Source organism: Crotalus tigris, unplaced genomic scaffold, assembly GCF_016545835.1.
Source record: "Crotalus tigris isolate CLP2741 ecotype Arizona unplaced genomic scaffold, ASM1654583v1 scf7180000020806.364445, whole genome shotgun sequence".
NCBI lineage: Eukaryota > Metazoa > Chordata > Lepidosauria > Squamata > Viperidae > Crotalus > Crotalus tigris.
Window position 1 is genome coordinate 223,316 of NW_024098193.1, and position 14,619 is coordinate 237,934.

The 14,619-nt window shown below is 38.4% G+C and overlaps 1 protein-coding gene across 1 annotated transcript in view; it reads left to right on the forward strand.

Annotated features, from left to right (window-relative positions):
• The window catches only part of LOC120319542 (tubulin-specific chaperone cofactor E-like protein), a 75,949-nt gene extending 61,584 nt beyond the window's left edge, over nucleotides 1-14,365 (forward strand). The window contains exons 21-31 of the mRNA XM_039368489.1: nucleotides 7,281-7,664; nucleotides 7,936-8,222; nucleotides 9,547-9,827; nucleotides 10,251-10,361; nucleotides 10,440-10,642; nucleotides 11,173-11,336; nucleotides 11,949-12,197; nucleotides 12,304-12,466; nucleotides 12,884-12,971; nucleotides 13,126-13,242; nucleotides 13,394-14,365. Of these exons, the coding sequence (XP_039224423.1) occupies nucleotides 7,281-7,664; nucleotides 7,936-8,222; nucleotides 9,547-9,827; nucleotides 10,251-10,361; nucleotides 10,440-10,642; nucleotides 11,173-11,336; nucleotides 11,949-12,197; nucleotides 12,304-12,466; nucleotides 12,884-12,971; nucleotides 13,126-13,242; nucleotides 13,394-13,494 (2,148 nt within the window). The 3' untranslated portion in view covers nucleotides 13,495-14,365. The remainder of the gene's footprint in view (nucleotides 1-7,280; nucleotides 7,665-7,935; nucleotides 8,223-9,546; nucleotides 9,828-10,250; nucleotides 10,362-10,439; nucleotides 10,643-11,172; nucleotides 11,337-11,948; nucleotides 12,198-12,303; nucleotides 12,467-12,883; nucleotides 12,972-13,125; nucleotides 13,243-13,393) is intronic.
• Nucleotides 14,366-14,619: the final 254 nt, after the last annotated feature.

Sequence of the window (14,619 nt, forward strand, 5' to 3'; positions counted from 1 at the left end):
ACAATAATGCTCCATAATAGGTTGACTTTGGGGGAAGTAAACACAGTTTTTTGGGGAATTGGTTCACGGGGCTTTAAAAAGGGATTTTGTTTTTTGCAGATAATTTTCAGGGACTGTGAATTTTTTTCCCCCTCTTCCTCTACATTACCAGTCAATATTGCTGTCAGATTCAGTCTCCCTAGAACAGTGGTTCTCAACCTTTTTATACGGTGACCCCGGTATTAAGCAGGCGGCGCACATGTGCGGCGGCGCCCCCTGCACGGCACGCATGCGTGACACTGCCCCATGCGCCCCCCTGCGCGCCGTGCATGCACGGCGGTGCCCCCTGCATGGTGCGCATGCGTGGCGGCGCCCCCATGCGCCGCCCCAGAAAAAAAATGGTGGATTGCGTTGTTTGGCAACCCCCGTGAAATGGTCGTTCGACCCCAAATGGGGTCGCGACCCACAGGTTGAGAACCGCTGCCCTAGAATGAGCTCATAAAGGACAAGTCTGGAATAATGCACTGGGTGCTCCTTTTAGTGATGTAGTTCTATGCAGGATGCAGTACCATTTTAGCATCTGTTTCATCCGCACAATGCAGTGGCACCAGCTCAATAACGGGATGATACTTTCAGTCTTTTTTTCAAGGGAGAGAGGGAAATATAAGAAGATAGTACCGTATATTCCGGCGTATAAGATGACTTTTGAGAGCACTGAAACAGGTGCCGAACTCAGGGATCGTCTTATATGCCAAGTTGTCTTATACACCGGAAATAAAGTAGTTTCCAGCGTATAAGACTATTTTCTAGGCATGCGACTTGGCGTCGATCGTCTTATACACCGGAAATACCTGTAGTTTCCAGTGTATAAGACGACTTTCTAGGCATGCGACTCGGCGTCAATCGTCTTGCAACCCGGTGTTGAACTCAAAGGTCGTCTTATACGCCGGGTCGCCCTATACGCCGGAATATACGGTAGCTTTGTCATGTTCTCCGCATCTCTTGCTGGACCCCAGAGGAGAGTCTTACCTGTCGTTTACTGATTTCTGATTCTGCAGAATTTATTCTCTCAGGTTAGTGCAGGAGAAGCCATAAATTCATAGAAAAGACATTTCATTTGCAGAAGAAAATTAATAAATGAGAAACAAAGGAGATTAATTCAGGGGAAAGATGATTGTGAGTAGGTTTTATTTTGACATGGAGTTATTAAATGTTATTTCTGAGTTAGTCATCAATCTAGTGATTATTTTTCAATGGGACAAGTTGGTATTTCTTGGTTCTTGTCCCAATAAATTATTTACCTTGTCTTACATCTACTAGGGATCAATCAATAATCCCCATCAGCTTTCTACAGTTTCATTCATAAAGCTTTTCCTCCACTACCCTGTCTTCTCCTCTTCATTTTTTTTGCCTCAGTTTATTTATGTATATAGTTTCCCCCAATATGCACATTTTTCTTTCCTAAAATATTAATTTATATCTCTATTCTAACCAAAGCTCTCCATTTTTATGTGCTTTCCAGCATGGCATTGATGTATCTATTGTATCATATCAAGGATGCTGCTAATCCAAGCAAGGCAACAACGGGCCACCAACACAAATATAGCAGTTGGACCAAATAAGTAGTTTTCCATGTTTGGAGAAGACAGCTTTTATTAAAAATAGGCATATCCCTCTTTTTATTTGTGAAATGCTAAATGGTACGAGATAGCTTATAAATGTTGCTAAGGAATAAGTAGGTTTCTTAGAAGTAGCCTTTAGCTTCCTGTCTCCTCAAAATAACAAAGTTTAAGAAAAATCATTGGCTGTTCCCATCCAACAGTTAGATAAAGCCAATGTGAAGAATTATTTCTGGTGCCAGTTTTGTCTTTCTGCTTCCTGTACTTGGCTTTTTAGTTCCCAAGTAAAAGAAAAAAGTAGCTGGATTTATTTGATGAGTCTTAGTTCTTGCTCTCCATTAATGCTATAAATCTGATAATGAAAGAATGGAATGCAATATGTGCTCCTCTGCAAAGCTACACTTCAGCAGTCAAAAGGCTATTGGTATCACTGCCCTTTGGAGGAGTGGGCAGAGATGTTGCTATGGCAACTCTACCTTTGAATTTCCTCCCTTTTACAGGTCATGAGCATAACAGGCCAAGGACACCAGTCAGGAACTTTTCACAAGTCTTTTGATCTGCCAGAATTAGGTCTTCAAGTCAGAATATGCGTTTAAAAAAAAGATCCCAAGGAGATTTTAGGAGCTGTTGCTTTTAGTAGGTTAGTCACAACCATTACTTTGTAGTAAACTGTGATTTGTGGTTACACTAAACCACACATTGTCCTAGGATTTCAATTCTTTTAATTTTACTTTTTGGGGCCACAGAGTGGTTTGCATAAAACATAGCGTATTATGTTTGGATGAAGCAGAATACTATAGCATGCTAAAAATTCATGTTGCAGCAGTCAAAATGTGGTTGAAGAATAGAAGAAAATTAAGACTCTAAGCTTTTCTTTTACATCTTTCCAAATCACTCTCTGGTGATGCAGCTGAACATACGCTGCTTATCAGAAATGGGATGATATGCTGAACAAGTTTGATCTGACCTGTTTCTAGCTTAGCTAGGTATCGGTTTGCTGCTGTCGCCAAATGATAAACAGAATGCTTGAATGTATTTGAATAGGGAATTGAAAGGGGTTATCTTGAAAACCCAGTATTATTATACATCTCTTGCCCTCTAGAAAAAAGACATTCTAAGGTTTTGTTTGGAGAGAATTATATTGATCCAAATACCATAGATTTTCGTTTGCCAAGTGCCTAGAGCAGTGTTTCCCAAACTTGACAATTTTAAGGCATGTGGACTTCAACTCCCAGAATTCCACAGCCAGCAATGTGGAATTCTGGGAGTTGAAGTCCACATGCCTTAAAATTGTCAAGTTTGGGAAACAGTGGCCTAGAGCTTCTGACAAGAGGGCATGTTAGGCTATCCACTAAGAAATGCTTTACGCAGCCTCCCTCTCCTGGTAAAAAAATAAAATTGAGGAGTCAGCTGGTTCCTGCATGGTTCCACTATGCAGCTAGCCTGATGAACTGCAAAAAGATTTAGTAGTTAGGCTATTGTCTGGTTCCTAAAAGAAAAAAAAAATTCTATTTAGTTCACTGTACATGGCAATTGTTTCTTGTATATATGAATTGCATGTATCATGTTACATTATCCAACTAAAAATGCTTTAACTGAAGTCAGGAAGAACTGTATATTGAAACACCAGCACAATGGAGTGAATGTTTATCTCATACCAATCCTGCAAATCAGCAGCAGAAACTTAGCAGAGGAGTTAAAATATGTTCTCTGCACAGAAAAATGTGTGTGTATATGTTTGCATGGATGAATGTTGTTTTTTCTTAAAAATAAATAAATAAGAAATCACAATCATAAAATAAACCAGACAATCCATCCATAAGCAAATACGTTATTATTTTTTTTATTGAAATTTTTATAAACATTTTACAATAAAATCCCTCCCCACCTCTTTCCCTCCCCCCTCCCATTAACCCCCCCCTTCCCAGAGCTGAGTACAGAGCTAAAAACAGCAAAGAAAACATAAAAAATTAAATAAACATCAATCAATTATACATAAATCCTGAAAAATTTTAGAACCCCTTTAACTCCATTACAATAAAATCAACAAATCTAAACATAACAACTTTATACAATAAGTTATTCAAAAGCTAAATAATACTTTCTAATCCCATATTTGTTCTGAACAAAATTTACCCATCTTTTCCATACAGAGTTGTACCTCTCTTGTGAATGGTCTTTCAGATAAGCCGATATTTTTGCCATTTCTGATAAATAAGAAACTTTAAAAAACCATTCCTCTAAGGTAGGCAAGGAGTCTTTTCTCCAGTATTGCCCAATCAATAACCTTGCTGCCGTAATAAAATTCAACATTAAAATAATCTCTTTACTATCACAATCTTCAATAATACCTAACAAAAATAATTGTGGTGTAAATTTTATCCTTCTATTAAAAATTTTTTGAATATTCCACCAAATCTTAATCCAAAAAGCCTTTATATTTCTACAAGACCACCAAATATGATAATAAGTTGCATCCATACAACCACATCTCCAACATTTGGGCTGTAAATTAGAATACATACGAGACATCTTTTGTGGATCAAGGTGCCATCTATAAAACATTTTATAAAAATTTTCTCGTCAATTTTGAGCTTGGGTAAGCTTAACATTCCTAACCCAATTAGCTCCCATGTATCTAATAGAATCGGCTCTTCAAAATTTTGAGCCCACTTGACCATACAATCCTTAACTAATTCTGTTTCTGAATCCAATTCCACCAAGGCATTATAAACTCTTTTTATATGGGCTCGATTTTGATCTCTAATTTGTTTTACCAAATTGACATCTTCCGCAATAAAACCCATTTTTTGATCTATACTCCATCTTTCTAATAACTGCCTATACTGAAACCAAGAATAAATAATATTTTCTTGCGATAAATCCTCCATCAATTTTAATTGCCACTTATTCCCTTCCCACTTAGTCAGTTGCTTATAAGAAATCCTATCCATTTTCACCCCTTTCCTTATCCCTTCTATAGCGTGCCCAGGAATTCCCCACAGTGGTATTCTAGAATTTAACCTATAATATTTCTTCCAGACACGCAGTAAAGCAATTCTTAAAACGTGGGATTTAAAGGCCCTATCCACCTTTTTATTATAAATTAAATACGCATGCCATCCAAATAATAAATCCCATCCTTCCAAGGAAAGTATATCTAAATTTGTTAAGTTAACCCAATCACTAATCAAAGTCAAAACCAATTTTAAATACAATTTTAAATTCGGCACCTTGAGTCCACTTCTCTCTCGAACATCTTGAATAATTTTGAGCTTAACTCTTGGTTTTTTCCCAGCCCAAATGAATCTATTAATCCCCCTCTGCCATTCTTCTAAATTTGCCTCTTTCTTTAAAATAGGTATCATTTGAAACCAAAAAAGAAATTTAGGCAGAAGATTCATTTTCACTGCAGCAATTCTCCCTAATAAAGATAATTGCAATTTCTTCCAGTCGTTCAAATCCTTCTGCATTTTAAGCCATAACACTTCATAATTATTTTTATAAAGTTTTGCATTAGAAGCAGTTATATAAACCCCCAAGTATTTTACCTTTTTTACAGTTTCAAAACCTGTCAAATTAACTAACATTTCCTTATCCAAATTAGGCATAATTTTGTTAAAATTTTAGTCTTATTATTATTAACTTTAAAACCAGAAACTTGCCCATACTGATTTATAATCTGCAACAATTCTACTACTGAATCAACTGGTTGAGACAAAGTTACAACCAGATCATCTGCAAAAAGCTTTTAATTTATATTCTTTCTTGTTAATCGTTATTCCCTTTATTTTAGATGATTCACGAATTTTAATCAGCAAAATCTCTAATGTTAAAACAAACAACAATGGAGACAGAGGACACCCCTGTCTTGTGCCCTTTTCAATTTGAAAAACCTCAGATAAGCCTCCATTAATTATAAGTTGTGCTGATTGTTTTTGATAAATACTTCTAAAAGCTTGCAAAAAATTTTCCCCAAAATTCATTTCTTTGTCAACCAATCTCAGCATAAATTGCCAATTCAACTGATCAAAAGCTTTTTCTGCATCTAAAAAAATCAAACCCGCAGGGATCTGGTTGTTTTTGTCCAAATATTCAATTAAGTTAATAATTTGTCTAACATTATTCTTCATATACCTCCCAGTTATAAAACCAGTCTGGTCTGTGTGTATAATTTGACTCAGTACAACCATGAGTCTATTCACCAAGATCTTTGAAAAAATTTTATAATCTGTATTCAAAAGAGATATAGGTCTATAATTCTTAGGTAGAGTAAGATCTTGATCCTCTTTTGGAATCAAAGATATAAAAGCCCTTCTCCAAGATGGAGGTACCTCCGAGCCTAATAAGATACTATTAAAAAGTTCCTTTAAAGGCTCAATCATCTCCTCATTTAAAGTTTTGTAATAAATTGATGTCAATCCATCCGTGCCAGGTGCTTTACCAACTTTTAATTGTTTAATTGCCTTAACAATTTCCTGTGAAGTGATTAGCCCATTAATCTCTTCTCTTTGATCATTTGTTAGTCTAGGAAAATGAGCAGTCTTGTAGATATTTATCTATATCCAAACTCTGGACCTTCTGGCCCATATATAATTTTGCATAAAAATCTAAAAAAGATTTTTTTATCAATTCTTTCTGAAAAACCACTTTACCATTATAATTTATTTTATCTATAATTCGACCTCTGTTTTTTCCTTAATTGATAAGCTAACCACCTACCCGGTTTATTTGCATTACAAAATGTATTATGTTTCATAAAACTTAAGTTGGTTGCAACCTGGTCAGCCATTAACATATTAAATTGTGATTTAAGCAAATTTATAGAAGCCTTCACATTCTTATCCGAAGGATTCATAATTAGTGTTTTTTCTTTTATTTTAATCTCCTCCTCCAATTCTTTATGTTTTTGTATTTGTTTTCGCCTATAAGAATTATTCATTTGAATCAAAACCCCCCGCATATAGGCCTTACTTGCATCCCAAACCATTGCCATTGAAGTTCCCTTAGACATGTTTAAAGTAAAAAATTCCTTATCTAAATAGATTTTCATTCAACCTCCATGATCTCCTTTCCTCCTTTTCAGGAGTTAGTTCCAACCATACAGGGCTGTGGTCAGTAAGTGTCCTTGGAAAATTTTTTACATTTTTAACACTCAAGTATAAATCCGTAGTAATCAAGGAAAAGTCAATTCTTGAAAACGATTGGTTTCTATCAGAAAAGAAAGTAAAGTCCCTATCATCTATGTTGCGCTCCCGCCAAATATCTGTCAATTCCAAATCTTCTTTCACTTCAAAAAAGGCCTTTGGTAATTTAGCTTGCTTGAAGAAAGTGGAAGATCCTTTCTTATCTTTATATGTATCCAAAACACCATTCCAATCTCCCATCAAAATCACAGATACGTTATTATTGGACAAGGCGAAGAATTAGAATAAGTGGAACAAGAAGCAAAATAAAATAAATGAAATTGCAGCTAAACAAAGAATGCCATGGACAGGTAAAGTCTCTGTAGGTCAAGCCCAGCAAGAAGGCACAGAAGAATGGGGCAGGAGCCTCAGAGATGGGCTTTGGATCCTTGTTCCATTCTCCAGGGTGTTTGGTGGGGCTTTAGAGGTGTTGCTTTAAATATTGGAAGAACTGTTTGCATCCTATCTCTGCCTTTCCCTCCCCCCTTTTGTACAGCCCAAGCAGCTTTTCTGGAACAGCGACTGCACCCGCCGTTGCCGTTGCTTTCGGCGCAACCTGATCCAATGTGACCCTCGGCAGTGCAAATCAGATGAGGAATGCGCCCTCCAGAATGGAGTCCGGGGTTGCTTCAGCATGAAGAGCTCCTACTGCATTGCTGCAGGAGGAGGGGTCTTCCGCACATTTGATGGCGCCTTCCTCCGCTTCCCTGCCAATTGTGCCTTCGTCCTCTCCACTATCTGCCAAAAGCTCCCCGACATCTCCTTCCAGCTCATCATCAATTTTGATAAGTGGACTTATCCCAACTTGACCGTAATTTCACCAGTTTACTTTTACATTAATGAGGAGCAGATTCTTATCAGCGATCGAAATACAATTAAGGTACAGCGTCAAGTCATTAAGAATCTTTTGGAGGGGGGGCCCTCTGGGGGGTGGATGGGCTGAGGCTGTCAGTAGCCTCCCAATTTTGCCAATCACTTCGCCAATGTTTGAGATGCCACCAAAGAAGGAAGAAAAGGCCACAGAAGGAGGGTTTGGAATATGCATGACCCAAAGCCAGCCTTCCAAACTTGCTTTAGAAGGGAATCTACTCTGCTTAATAATGGGAAGAGGAGCATCTTACAAATTAAAATATTTTGACCTCCACAATTAGGTGAATGGCACATCAGTAAGCATTCCTTTTGTGACTGGTTTGTCAACTAAAATCTATAGCCTGGAGGGTTTCCTGGTCATAGACACAAGTCCAGATATCCAGATCCACTACAATGGGTTCAACGTAATCAAAATTGCCATTAGCGAACGCTTGCAAAACAAAGTTTGTGGGCTTTGTGGAAATTTTAATGGAGATCACACTGATGACTATGTCACCCTGCGAGGGAAGCCAGTCGTCAGCAGCGTGTTCCTGGCACAGAGCTGGAAAACAAATGGCATGCAGAAGAGGTAACGAGCTGGGCCAAGTGAGTGATATGTCCAGAAGAACTTGGTCATTTTGCTGGCTGCATCAGCCACATGTTCACCATCTGTGGGCTTCCAAGGGCCACATTTAAAAGTAGCTGTTTTGTTTATGATGTGCTTTTAAGTAATCACTGCACAGACAAAAAAGACATCAAGGGTAGTTTGGATGGGCCTATTTGGGAAGTTGGGTGGAGACATCAGTGCAAAGAATTGCTGGAAAAAGTTGGTGATGAGGGGAATATCTTTTTTTTATGGCAGTTCACCAGCTAATTTTAGCAGCAAATGATTCTGCCAGCTTCTGTTATAGTTTTAGATGGACAGTGAAAGACTCACAGTGGCATTGGTTCTCCTATCTCATTCTGCCAACTCTAGGAAAAGGAGCAGAATCCAAGCCTCTTGCAATAATTAGAAGAATGTGGAGAATCCAACCACTAGTTCCTTTTCCATAAATTGTTTAGGTTTTAGTTCTGCTTTCAAAGGCTGGGAAGATATGTCAAATAGTTATGATGCTCAGTGACCTGAAAAGGCACTTCTGTGTCTGAAGGGCTGACCATTGGACAGCAGTTAATTGAAAGGCAGGAACTGGAAACCCATACATTCAGGAAAGGGTTAGAGTTTAAACAATTGAACCATGTCAGAATAATTCAGAGCTGTCCATGTCTCATCTTTCTATTGAGAGCAGCTAATGGCCCAATGGGAAAGGATGAAGACATACTGGTACTGGAAATAATTCTTTACCAGAGAGATGGTTCAAGGTAGAGTCTAGCCAGGGTGGGTCACCATTTATGGTAAGAACACGTGAAATCATGACACTGTGATTACACTGTTGTAAAAAGCCATGCTTTGTTTAACAATAGTTTAGTGAATAAACCAAAGATAGCTGTAATGGTATTTGGAATGACCTTGGGAGATGGGGAAGAACTACAGCCAGGGACTGCAGCCAGGGCAACCAACAGATAAAAGGCAGCTTAGCCCACAGCAGGAAAGAGAAGAAACAGTCTCCAGTTTCTTGGCTGTAAACACGGCAGGGGAGAAATGTGGCTTCAGACTTGTAAGATTGATGTCAGCCTCATGAGGTAGTCCAGACAGGGTTCCTTCTGAGAAATTTGCTACATCTACATTCTTGTTGAGGGCTAAGCTGCCTCTTACCAAGTCATAGCCTTGGCTATGGCTCTTCTCTGTCTCTTAAGATTATTCCAACATACTACTACATTGGCAGAGTGCAAACCGCATGCTAAGTTAAAAACAATGGTTTTACAAACCATTATTGTTATCTCCTGATTCTTAATTTTTGTGTTTATGATTCCAGCTGCAATGAGCTCCAGTATTCACAATATGCTGCTGCTTGTGACAACGTTCAAATCCAAATCCTGCAGAGTGACAGCTACTGCCTCAGGCTCACTGATATGAAAGGTTTCTTCCAGCCTTGTTATGGATTGCTGGACCCATTGCCTTTTTATGAATCATGTTTTCTTGATGGCTGCTACAATCAGAAGAAGTATCAGCTCTGTGGCTCTTTAGCAGCATATGGGGAGGCCTGTCGCTCCTTTGGGATCTTCAGTACAGAGTGGATTGAGAAGGAAAATTGCTGTAAGCAAGCTTGTCTTAGTATAGTTTAGTTCTTCTTTGGACAGTTTCTTCATTGCATTCCTCTCAATAGAGAATAAAAGAAATATAAATATGGGCATATTAGATGTGGAAGAGTCTTCTCCTTGGCATGGTTTTCATCATGAATGCTTCCTTGATTGCTAGCATAATAAAGGCTTCCCCACTAGATGGTCATCAAGAGAATTTTAGAGCATTCTAAGAATGGTGGAGAGAGGATGTTTTATCAGGGGAAGAAGCCTTTGAAGACATGGTAGGGAATATTTCAGTACAGGATGATTATTTTTTCTGCTTAGACTTTGCCTCCTATCTTTCATGGAAATCTCCCCCCCCCCCCAAAAAAAGGAACATAAAATAAATCAGTTACCCTTGTCTGTTTCCCACCCCCACCTTTTTATCTTTTTTTAGCAGGAGTGGTTGAAGATCCCTGCATGGGAGCAGACTGTCCCAACAGAACTTGTGATGTGGACAACGATGGAGAACTGTGTGGCTGCATTGAACCTCCTGTCTATGGAAACAGTGAGTGCCCTACAAGTAGATCCTGATGAGAAATGCCCTGTGAGGTTTCTGTGGTAATCCTCTTCCTTCTTCTCACAGACACACATGATATCCTGGATGCTGAGGTGACCTGCAAAGCTGCCCTAATGGAGGTGTCCATCTCAAAGTGCAAGCTATTCCAACTGGGTTTCGAAAGGGAAGGTGTCCGCATCAATGACCGCCGTTGTCCTGGCATTGAAGGTGAAGATTTCATCTCCTTCCAGATCAACAACACCAAGGGCAACTGTGGAAACATTGTGCAGGTCAGAATGTTTGAGGGACTGTGGGTTTATTTTCCCCCTTGTGGCACTTGGTTTCTTATCAAAGCTTCTGGATAAGCTTCATTCTTGTCTTGCAATGGATGTGATTTTCATCTCTGCTATCAGAACATCACCATAGGCATTTAATTTTTTGGAATTTTTCCTCTATGATGAAAATGAGCAGTGTGAATAGAAACTTACAATACCAAACACATCAGTGGCAAATTTGAGACTTTTGCCATTAGCCCTTTATTTCTTGGGTATGGATGTCTTACTCTACATGTCTGGCTTCCCTTTCTTCTTAGCTCATAGAAGACATGAGGTAGTTGGCCAGCACATAGTTCCCTCCTTGAAGAATGAAGATCCTTTTTTAGCTGGTCATGTCAATTCCATTTTATTACATAATGAAATGAAGTTTGCAACATAAATTTGAGAATACAAGTGAGAAAAATCCAGGATCTGAGGAAATAACTGTATCATTAGGCAGGCTGTTTTCCTAAGCATGTGCATTTTTTCTCCTCTTCATACTCTAGTCTAACAGCACCCACATTATGTATAAAAACACAGTCTGGATTGAAAGTGCAAACAACACTGGAAATATCATTACTCGCGACAGGACCATCAATGTTGAATTTTCCTGTGCATATGAGCTTGACATTAAAATTTCTTTGGATTCTGTTGTTAGACCAATGCTCAGGTAAGAAAGTGTTGACTCTTTGGACATTCTGAAGAAATGGAGAGTAGGGTGAGGGGATTCCATTATCTCATGGATTTTATTTGGAGGTGTACAGCTGGCTAAGATTCTGGGAGTTGAAGTCTACAGTTCTGTCAAAATGTAAAAATCAGGATTTTTTTTTTTTTAAAAAAAGAACCAATTGCTGTAGCCCTTGCTTCATTTATTTCCTTGAAGAATGAAGATCTTTTATTTTCTGAGTTTTAATCCAGTTCTTAAAAGAAAAAAATCTTTTCCCTTCCTCTCAGCAATAGCAATAACATTTGACCTTGTCTATTCTCCTCTTTAACAAAATGGTGAGATCCAAAATAAATTACTTCCAAGCATTAGCTTTGCAATTTTTGGAAATCTGTTTTAATTGCATGTGAATTATATAAAGTTAACGTTTTATTCATTAAGTTTGGTAATGGTTAACTCTAGTAATAGGGTGTAAATGAAGTAAAAAGATAGAAATAAATTAAACAAATCAATAAATAACAACCACAATAACCAAAGAGATAGTTTTAAATTCTCCAACAGTATTTTGGTATTTTGGTGTAAGTTATTTTTTTTTCCATCTTGTTCCCTCTTTTGAAGTGTCATTAATCTGACTGTGCCTACAAAGGAAGGCAGTTTTACTACCAAAATGGCCCTATATAAAAATTCATCCTATAAGCATCCCTACAGGCAAGGAGAAGTTGTGCTAACCACTCGTGACATATTATATGTTGGCGTCTTTGTGCTGGGAGCAGATTCCACTCACCTCATCCTCACATTGAACAAATGTTATGCAACACCTTCACGAGACAGTAATGACAAGCTCAGATACTTCATCATTGAAGAAGGGTGAGCCACAGTTTTTAAGTGCCCAGTGTTCGAAATTCCAGAAAAAAAGCTTGTCAGTTCTTGGCTGCTCTGCTGGAAATAATCAGTGCACTCCTCTTTCTTACAGTTGTCAGAATATCAAGGATAATACCATTGGAATTGAGGAGAACGGGGTCTCTCTCACCTGCCGTTTTCATGTTACTGTTTTCAAATTCATTGGGGATTATGATGAGGTTCATTTGCACTGTGCAGTCTCGCTTTGTGATTCGGAAAGATACTCATGTAAAATAGTAAGTGGCACACACCTTAGATGCAGTTCACATCAATGGGCTATTTAAGGCTGTCTTCAAAAAATAGAAATCTGTTTCAGAACTGATCAAAAAGTTGATTTTTGAAGAATATAATCTAAAATACATGTATTTCAGATATGACTTTAATGATAGGGACTGGAAACTTCTGCTTTGTATCTCAAAGAGGTTCTGTTAAATATTTGCACTCTGATGCATTTTAAGATAGGAGGAAATGGATACTTTAAACCTTGCATAGGATTAAGGTACCTATTTTATCTTCGGCTGTATTATCCTTGGTTCTGCCTATTCTTAAAAATTGCTATTGACAGATTATGCAAAGTACAAAGTATGCTCTCAAGCCAACAGAAGTTGTGTATCAAAGAAGCATTTCTATTTTTTTATTTTTGGCTGGATCAGAATTGTCCACAGAATACCCGGAGGGCCCATGATTATTCCAAAGATCTCAATGAGCAAATCATTTCTGTGGGACCAATCAGAAGAAAACGTAAGTGTGGTGTTTCTCCAGGTTTTCATTCAGAAATCAGGATCAATTTTACTGCACTGATGCATGATTAAACAGTGAAAGAATCAATCTTCAATACTTTATTCCCATCCAGGTTTCTGGTGGGTTTTTTTTTACTTTGACTTCTGCCTTTTAGGCCTAGACTGGTGTGAAGACAATGGAGGCTGCGAACAGATATGCACAAGCCAGGTGGATGGGCCACTTTGCAGCTGTGTAACTGGAACCTTGCAGGAAGATGGCAAGAACTGTCAAGGTGAATGAACTCTTTGTCAAGGACGGAAAGAAATTTTCTTTAGGTGTTTATATATAGACAGACAGAAACAGCATGTTTCTGACTGAACTTTATATTGTTTTTTAAAACATGCAGTTTCAACGTTCATTGTGTCTTCTATTTTTCTTTGCAGCAACCAGCTCTTCAACTGAGGCTCAAGCCAGGCTTTTTCTGCTCCTTGTCAGCCAGCTATTCTTATGGTGTAGTCTCTCTCAGTCCAGCCCAGCCACATAGTTTATCAAAGTACTGGAATTTTCTATAACCTCCTAGGTCCCTATAAACACATACCATTCTGGATCTGCAATCCACATGACTGTCCAACACCATTTGTAATGCCAGATTTTTTTTGGTCTGTTTCAGCATTGGTGTTATTGGCCTCTTTAAATGGTATTAATGAAGTTGTAAAAATGTTAACAGGACATCACATTCTTCTAAAACTATCAAGAGGAGATCTGCAAGTTGAATATCCAATAGTTGATTGTTATGTCTTCCTCTTCTGAGAGTCCATTTTTGTCTTCCTATTTACAGAAACCTCTGTATAATCTGATTAAATTTTGCAGGAAAACATCTGGGCAGCTTGGCTACTTTCTGAACTTGGGATGGGAAGGGAAAGTAAGAGGCAAAAGTAGCTCTTGGGGTCTGGGATTTGACATCCTGAAGTTTGTTTTCTAAGCCATTCATTGCTGAGTTTAAATCACCCTAGAGCTGTTTCTTTTATTCAGGTTTTAATGAGTTCTGCATATCCAACAGTTGATATCCAGCATTCACTTCATAAGACTTAAAAACAAAAGATGGAGAAGAACCTTTGATGTGCCCTGAAATTTGCACCATCTCCATTACTGTTACATTATAGCCATTCTTGCTTTTTTTTTTTTGTATGAACAAATTTTTACTATTTAAATTTAGGGTAGCCTCTTTCTTCTAGATGTTTATTGACTGATTTTTAAATTAAACACGGGGAACAAGATCTTGTTTCTTGGCAGCCTTCTGTTTTGTGAAGTTTGCTTAGATTTGGGACTAATTCTGGGAGTTGAAGTCCTCATGTCTTAAAATTGTCAAGTTTGGGAAGCACTGCTATAGGGGATCAGCAAAGATCTCGCCAAGTCCTATCCATACCGAAACGAGTGCCAACACAACGAAGGTAAAATTTAAGAATTTTGCATAGGCAAAACGCAAAGGTAAGAAAGCGTCGGAAGCAATGGAAAGAGCTTGTCCCGGTCTCCGTTCTTTCTGTTACGTTAGCCGCCTTCTCGTCTCCAGGAGCCCAAGAACGGCTCCCTCTCCTCCCCTTTCCCCTCAGCGAGTATCCCAACCCGGCTGAATGGAAGAACCAGTTCAGGAGGGAAGTTTCTATCCCGC